Source organism: Calonectris borealis, chromosome 2 (genome assembly GCF_964195595.1).
Source record: "Calonectris borealis chromosome 2, bCalBor7.hap1.2, whole genome shotgun sequence".
Lineage (NCBI taxonomy): Eukaryota > Metazoa > Chordata > Aves > Procellariiformes > Procellariidae > Calonectris > Calonectris borealis.
The window spans coordinates 37,138,725-37,147,416 of NC_134313.1; the positions used below are offsets into that span (position 1 = coordinate 37,138,725).

Sequence of the window (8,692 nt, forward strand, 5' to 3'; positions counted from 1 at the left end):
GAGGGACACTGTCCTTTCACTGGGTGCCTTCACCGGGGGATCTGAGCCATGCAGAGGTGTATTTGCTCTAGGTGGCATTTAGCAAAGGTTATAATTCATCCACCTACTTTCCCTACGGGACCAGCAATATCAAGTATCCCTTCGTGGCAGAAGCCCTGCATGCTTTTCACGCAGCCTGGATGTGTGTTGTAGACGCTTGTGAAGAGATCAAGACTGAGACGTTTGCCAGACGCTGTCCTCCTCCCCTCCAGACATCCTGCCTTTCTCACCACCGCGAGAAAATGAATAAAACCGCCCTTGTTACACCGAGGTCTTTCCGAAAAAGTGTAAGTGCACTTTAGGTCGGAGCGAAGTGACTCGGTAACGCTGCTGAGTTCGAGGAAAGGACAAATGCCAAAGGAAAGCCTTATTTAAAGTACTTTATCGAGAACACATCATCTCCCTCCTCCACCCTGCTTTGCCGTTGCCAACACCCCAGAGGATGAATGCGAAAGAGGGGCTTTTAGCAGTTGCCCCTCCTGTCCTCGCGGAGATAACCTGCGTTTTACAGACTTGGCCTCTGGATTTTTTTTTTCCTCTTTTGCTTTTTGCTGTAATTTATTCTGAAACTTTAGGAAGAAAATAAAAGGCTTAGAGCCCCTCTGCCTCGTCCCGGATACCTGCCGGGTTGTTAGAGCTGCACTCTGAGGCGGGGGCGGAGGCTCCCAGGCACCGGCGCAGCCCGGCCTGCGCGGGGATGCTCTCCGCCCGCTCCCTCGTCGGTCCTCAGGTGCAGCACCAAACACCCTGAGCTGCTGCAAAGATAAAGGAGAAATCTGGTTTTCGTGGAGTCCTCTTTGCTTGGGTTCGTTGGTTAAATTTATTTACTAAAATGTCTTCTGGAAAAGTATGAAAAAAACCCACTCCGTCCCAGTGCGTCCCCCCAAATCAGGGATCTCCCCTCAGCAGAGAAAAGCTGCTTTTTGTGGCCTCGGGGCCAACAACGGTGGCAGAGGAGAGCTCCCTGGGGAAGGTCCTCTCTGTAGCTTCTTCCCACGCAGGAGCCGTTTTAGCTGCTGCTCCTTCCCCTCCACACGCACGCTGGGTTTTGCAGACCCGGGCTGCCCCCCCTGCGTGACCCTGAAACAGGGGAGGATGCTGGCCTCGGAGCCCGGGCATAGATCAGATGGTGTTTTTACCTTTTAACGGAGAAAAGGGAAAGGGACTGCACCTGATAACGGGTGCAAAATGCTGCCCTGGTATACCAGGGACATTTTCCCTACTCAGCACACAGAGAGCATGAAGGATCAAAGTCTTGACTAGAGGACAAATGGAAGCATGATGTAATGCCCTGGCCCCATCAAAGACTTTATCCTGAAAATGATATCTCGGTCAGGGTCGCAAAAATTAGAGGTTTGATGGATGTGAGAGGAGTCAGTTCTGCTCGGTTTCGTTGGGCGAAAATCCGAAGTAACCCCTGACGTTCGTTCCTCATTTACTCCATCGCATTTCCGATTTACTTTACTAACCAAGAAGCAGGCAAAGACAATCTGAGAATTTGGCTATCCACTCCTCCCCCCAGTCCCTTCATTAAATGAGACGAAGTCTCCATTATGCGTCGCCTTAAATCCGCCGAGGCAGAGGCAAGCGCGAAAGGTGAGATTTGCCACTGTGGCTTTTAAGACTGGGTACCATTTTCTTCTTTGTTTAAAGAAATTCAGCACTTTCCCCATTAATCTTTAGCAGGGAAAGCGTTCAGCCCGCACCTGTATAAACAACCCAGATGGGGGGAAAAAGTAAACCTATATCTCTTCCTCTGCAGTATCTTTATATATATATATATATATATATTTATACGGATAATGTAGGCTAATTGGGGAGGCAGAGCAACCCCGAAGTCCGGCGCGCTCCCCTTTCACCGTACAGCGTGTGGGACCCAGCCAGAAGAACATCGTAGTGTCAAACCAAGTTCAAGAGATCCAGTTGCAAGATCAGCTGCCTGTTTCAGTGGTTCAAGAAATGTCAAGTTTCACTTGGAAAGGTTGCTGTTAAACCCGGCTCTGATGTGGTTCTAGCCCCAGCGGGTGAAGCCGGGGTTTATACAGCGTTAAGTGGCCCTCAATAAGACCACAGGGCTGGCGGGGAGTGAAGTGCAAAGCGCTGGGCGAAAAGGCGGCCGGCGGTGCCAGGAAAGTTGTGCGGCAGCAGCCGGGAAGGTTCCACTCGGCCGGGAGGAAAATGGAAGGGAAAAACCGGGAGCAAAAATTGCGGGACAAGATCTTTCCACCTGTTGTAGCCATTAGGTTCTTTTCTGCGAACTGATTTTTTATTCTGGTTAACCGTATCCAGACAGGGCTGTGAAGGCCAGAGAGGAACCAAATGCTAGCTATTAATCTTGGAAAGAAGGGATATTTTGGGTGTGGGAGGGATACAAGTTGTTGCTTGATTTTTTTTTTTTAATTTATACCCCTACTAAATTTGCATATCAGCAGTTCCAGTGGATGCTGGGTCCCCCACGCTCCCGTGGACTCTATGAAAGCTGTAGTACGGAATTTGTTAAAAATCCCCGCGAATCGCTCGAAAAGCTCTCTCGTTTAATTCGCTCTGTGACACAGAGCTGTACACAGCCCAATTAACTGGCTTTTCATTAATTGCTCTGAGGACGGAGAAGCCCTCGGACACGTTATACTCATTCGCCACCCTCTGTAGCGTCACGCCAAGTTACCGACACCACCAAAACACAGTCCGCGCGTTTCCAGCAACTTTTTCCATTGCTCCGCACAAATCGCAAACCCATCCCTGAGTGCCGCGTCTCCTGCTGCCCCCGCCCGCCCCGGCGTTCCGCTGGCCAGCGGGGCACCGGGGCCGCACAGCCGCCTCTCGGAGCAGGGCAGGCAGCGGGCAGGGGAAGACCCCGGCGGGCGGGGGCCCGACCCGCAGTCGGGACTTGGCCACATCCTGCCGCACCGCTCGGCTGCGAGGAGCGGGGCTGGGCGCGGCTTTATACGGCGGGGAAATCCCCCGACCTGGAAGAAAAGGTAAGAAGGAGAGCGAATGCAGGTGGGACGGGGGCCGAGCCCCGGGCGGCGCTCAGCCTTAGCCCGGCTGCTGCCGCCTTAGATACAGGGAGCGGTGCCCCCCTCCCCGCCAAAGCACTCGCGGGATCAGCCCTGGGGGGATTTTCCTTCCTCTGGGGCGAGGAGAGGGCTCTGTCCCGGAGGAAAGGCTCTCACTCGCACGGCGCCGTTACTCCCAAGAGCACACATTCGCCTGGAGACACCCCCGCGTGTTCCCCGCTATACGGGGCTGACTTCGCGCACCGGACCGCGGGCCAGCGCGGAGAGGCGCCGCCCCCGACGCGGGGCTCAGCCGGGTCCTACCCCCTCCTCCGCGCCCCCACTCCTCCCCTCCGCCCGGCAGATGGTTTGCTCCGCGGACACTCGATATATAGCGCTGTCAAGGGGCGCATCCCCCCTCCGCGCCCCCCCGCGCCGGCACCGACTCTCCGCGGCGGGGCCGCCCCGCGCTGGGCCGACTCGCCGGCGCGCCTCGGCCGTCCGCCCCCTCCTGCCTCCCCCGCTGCCCGCCTCCCTGCCTCCCTCCCGGGGCGATGTCCACGGGCTCCGGGAGCGAGGCGGAGGAGCTGCCCGAGATGGACCTGCGGGCGCTGCAGCTGGACTATCCGCCGCCGCCGGCCAAGCGCCAGCCCCGCGGCCAGCTCTACCCCTCGGGGGACAACTCCTCGGCGGCGGAGGAGGAGGAGGAGGAGGAGGAAGAGGAGGAGGAGGAGGAGGACGGCGAGGGCAGCTGCGCTGCGGGGCCGGCGGGCAGCGGCTGCAAGAGGAAGCGGGCGCGGGGCGGCGGCCCCGGGAGCAAGAAGGCGGCGTCGGGGCCGCGGGGGCCGCCGCCGGAGGGGAAGCAATCCCAGCGCAACGCGGCCAACGCGCGGGAGCGGGCGCGGATGCGGGTGCTGAGCAAGGCGTTCTCCCGGCTGAAGACGAGCCTGCCCTGGGTGCCGCCCGACACCAAGCTCTCCAAGCTGGACACGCTGCGCCTGGCGTCCAGCTACATCGCCCACCTCCGGCAGCTCCTGCAGGAGGACCGCTACGAGAACGGCTACGTCCACCCCGTCAACCTGGTACGGCGCGGCGGGGCGCGGAGGCGGGCGGCCGGTCGCGGCCCCGGCGCCTTCGGAATGCGCGGCGAGGGGCACCCGCGGGGGTCACGGGGGAACCCCCGGGTCACTGCCGGGGTAACCCCGCCGGCCCGGGCCCCCGCGGGCAGCTCTCAAGCCGTGCCCGCCGTCGAAGAAGCCGCGGAGCGGCCTCGACTGCTTCGCCATCCTCGGCCGGGGGCGACCCGCAAGCCGGGTTTGGCCTACGGTGATGGCGGGTGTGCCTGTTCTGGGGAGTGGGAGTAAGGAACCCTAAAGAAATAAATTCCTCGGGCATTAGGCAAGCTCAATGTCCGAAAAAGGAGTAATTCGCTCTGCGGGCTTGCTTGGAGCACAAGCAAGCCGTCATTAGTTCATTGGAACAAAACTGCGTGCCACAGGGGTAAAAAGGTTGCTTATATAGTGCAGAGTGATTGTTCTTGAATAGTTTATATGGTTTTTATTTATAAAATTATTATGCACACAGTTGCAAAGCAAGAGAAATGTTGCATTTTTGATGAGGACAATTTGTTGCTGAACGTTGCAGCCCTATTGCAGAGCATTTAATTGTAATGAAAAACGTAATGAAAATATTTGTTAGAGGAACTTAGCTCTCTCTGTGCTTCCCACAGGGACTAAAACATGATGACGTGTTTGCAACTGAACCAGAGTTAGACATCTATCGGTAATAAAGCTCCAGTTTCATACCAGGATAAACTTTCTTTCTAATATGAAATACCTTTTTTTCACTTGCAGACTTGGCCATTTGTGGTTTCAGGAAGACCTGACTCTGACACCAAAGAAGTTTCTACTGCCAGCAGATTATGTGGAACTACCGCATAGTCAAAGTAAACAGGGTTTTTTTGTTATTGTTGATCTTTTTTTTTTATGGGCTGGATATTTTTAAGAGCTGTGCTTTATCAGCTTAAGACTAGAAGATGGGGACAAACCCACATCTCTAACAGTGTCTAAATCTGTGTCTCCTGTCATTCTTTTCCCTCAGAGTTCTGAGGGATGTTTATTTAAAGCAGTAAGGAAGGGAGGCGGTGGAAATTAGAGTTTTTATGAACTGACAGCAGCAGCAAAGTCTGAGATTTGGAAAGGCCCTTCTTTGGCTTCATCATTCTTACCACTGCCTGAGGACCTGTTGTTCTGAGGCTATTAAACTAATGGAAGAGGAATATAATGATATAGAATTAACAGCATGGACCAAAATACAACTCTACAAACTAACCCCAAACAGTGTTATTTGTATTCTAAAGCAAAGCAGTATTTTAGAGTAGCTTTGAAACTCAGATAGATTTATAATATATTTTGATGGCTTTTGTACCCATGGATCCGGTTTGCTGCAACTATGCAATAAGTATAGTCATACTTTTTTTTGTCCTTTTAACCAGAGTTTTCTTAAAAACGTGTAAGTGGCTACATTCTGCATTTAGGCTACCGTCCATTGGAATTAAACTAATTCCTTTCGTTATGTCTTGAAGTGCCACGTGTAAGAATATGGGACTGTCCCTAGAAATGTGGCAGAGTTTCCATGCCTTAGTCTGGAAGGGAATTCTGCTTACCGTAAGGCCAGGGTGCATGTGTTGTAAAGAAGGCGTTTGTATGATGCTGCAAAAGACCAAGAATTCAGTTTTAAACATTTTTCCTGTACTGTTATGTTTATCTTTGAAAAGTTTACCCTCAAATGAGTTCTAGTGACATTTCTTCACCGATTCAAATGCTGTAATAAAAGAGGATGCCATCAAATAAGTTGCAAATGTAAATAACTCTATTTTTTTATAAATGACATTAAAAGCTTGGTTACAATGACTTACTGGTACTGTGATAGTGTGTGACTGCATCAATATAGGAACGTCTTTGGAATGCATGTTCTTGAAACTCGCTTTTGTAAACACAGTTATCTTCCTCATTTCTTGAGAGCAGATACATCTCCAGCAACAGAGTCTGACAAGAAGACTTTCACCCCAAAAAATTCACGTGAGGTACAGTACTATATCAATCAGCAGGGAAAACCACATTTTAACAACTTCTAGAATTCACTGCCATAAGCTTTTCTGTGAATCAGGAAAATAAATAAATGTAAATTAAGGAATGGATGTCAGTAATTTGTTCTGCTTCATAGCATGAAAGAGAGTGCAAGAGCTCCTTTTGCTGTTCTTTGTCATTTTATATTTCCATCTGTAATCTGTTTTGCTTTTATTTGTATTTGTGCAGTGGGAAAATCAGCTGAGTTTTCCTAGTTGGGAGCAGACTTTTCCTGTTTTAAGATTAAAACTCCTGAGATAAGATTTTCTTTTTCTCAAAATATTTTCTCAGAGGTTAACTCACACTAAGGGAGAAGACCGAATTGGTTCAGAGAAGAAAAAGCCTCCTCTTCTTCATTTAAGCAGCCAGGAGGAAGAAACATTTGCTTAACAAAAAACAATTTAACCTGGTTTCTTGTCAGGTCATCCTACGTCATGAATTTCTATTTTGAAATACTGCATAGAAGCCCAAGACTGACTATTGGTAGTGTCTTTCAAGTAGATGAACTGCAGAAAATTGCTTTTCTTCTTGTGAAGTCTAAAATAGTCCAGAGTCACTGCAAAATAAAATGAGGGCTTGGTCCAGGATCTGCTGAAATTGTTGCTTTCAGTGATTTGAGGGCAAGCTGTACAGAGATCATAATCTAATTTATCTTCCGGTTTTATCCAGAGAAAGGCTGTGAAGGAAGGGGGCTATCCTAATTTGTAGTTATGTAACTGAGGTGGGACTCCAACTGACCTTCTCTAGGAAACATTATAAAAAGAAAAGCATATAAACAGTAAATCAAAAAGGAAGGACCTTTAGGAAGGCATAAGGCATAAGAACACTCAACCAATATTTATCTGAACCCTAGAGAAAAGATTATTCAGCAATTTAACTAAGGTGCCACTTGAGATAACCCCAGTTGTGATAGCTGGTTTTGGCCTTGATCCCAGCTGTAATTGGTTAACGACTCTAGGAGACTGGAAAAACAAGGAAAGCATGGAGAACTTTAAACAGTATAGAAAGGTCCGTGCAAAATGATGGGAAAAAATATTCAAGGTAAATTCCCAAATATGAAGTAGTTATATTAAGTAAATACAGTAGGTCAAAATTGGGGGAGAGGAGTGTGACAAGAAGAAAAACATAGTATTGCTTCCATCCATGCACTATATTACATGCTCTCAAATACTTTTTTTTTCCTTGTGGCTACATAATATATAAAAATACTTTCTTCATAAAATAATGAATGCACTTACTGTATTTGTTACTGTTACAGACACATCCATATGATGATGGTGCCCCAATAGACTATCACTGGTTTTAGAATAGAAGTACACAATGGCCACCGGTGACATTTCAGGTCAAAATCTGGAAAGAAAATTATTATAGCTTTTAAACAGCGAATGTTGTGTAAGACTCAATTCTTTATTTTAAATACCTCTATACAGAGATACATGTATTAGTGTATACTTATTTATCTTAATATGGCAATTAGGTATGTTTGGATTTCTCTAACAAGGATCTGATATTTCAAATCATTAATTTTAATCCTTGGGTTCATAAATATTATTTTTAAAAAGTAAATTAATCTTTCTTCTTCTCTCTCAGCGAGAAGCATTATGTGATTACAAAAAAGTTCAGACAATTGAAAGGCTCCTTGTGGGTTTGTCCTGAGATGAAGGCTGCTGCTTTGCCAGGGAAGTGCCAGGTAGGTCACGTATTCTGGCATTCCTCACCTATAAAGACACATCAAAAATACATGCACGCAGTTTTGAATCCTTTTTTTAAACCCACAAACAGATGAAATTCAGATCAGTGCTTTATATGAATGAGGTGACCAAAACATGCTAAAATGCTGTTTTTAAGCATTAACAGATTCTGTAGGAAGATAATGTGTTTTGGTCCTTTTTTTTATTAAGTTTTTGCCAACCTGATAGAGTAAATTGATTTCCTTTTTAAAGTCTGAGTGTTTTGTTTGACTGCGTATGAGTTACAGAGCTGGGTGAAGGGGAGACCTAAAATTTAAAACTACTTTACATTTCTACAGTCCACAAGCACGGAAGGTAAGAAATACATACATTTTTATTACATTTGGCAAGTATGCGCTTGATGATTATTTTGTTACATTAATGACAACTTTGTTCCTTGGCACAAGGTACAAGGTGAACCCATCTTGATCCCATAAAGGTATACAAATCTTGCTAAAGCTGTTTTACAAATAAAATGCCAAATCATCTGCAATCCATATTCAGCTGAGACTTGCTTCATGTGTAATCTTAAAGGCAGAATACCTGCATTGACTTTCCTGGCAGGCAGTCCATATATAAAGAGGAACACTTGTCTCCCAAAAACATTTTTATGACTTTAGACTTACATAAATGTTATGTAGAACTTTGTTTTGTCTCTATTTTATGTGGGACTCTGACAGAGCAGATCGTTAGTCAGAGAGCTCATGTCTCCATCATGGAACCGTTCCGTTCCAATATGTGTGTTTGCTTACACAAGGAAAATACATCTCTCATGTTGGAAATGTTAACAATTCTGATC

At 47.8% G+C, this 8,692-nt stretch overlaps 1 protein-coding gene across 1 annotated transcript; it reads left to right on the forward strand.

The window, feature by feature from the left end:
• The first annotated feature begins 3,478 nt into the window (after positions 1-3,478).
• MSC (musculin) lies at positions 3,479-5,947 on the forward strand. The gene is made up of 2 exons (XM_075140645.1): positions 3,479-4,117; positions 4,889-5,947. The coding sequence occupies exons 1-2, from the start codon at positions 3,590-3,592 to the stop codon at positions 4,973-4,975; spliced, it is 615 nt and encodes a 204-aa protein (XP_074996746.1). The 5' UTR covers positions 3,479-3,589; the 3' UTR covers positions 4,976-5,947.
• The last annotated feature ends 2,745 nt before the right edge of the window (positions 5,948-8,692 follow it).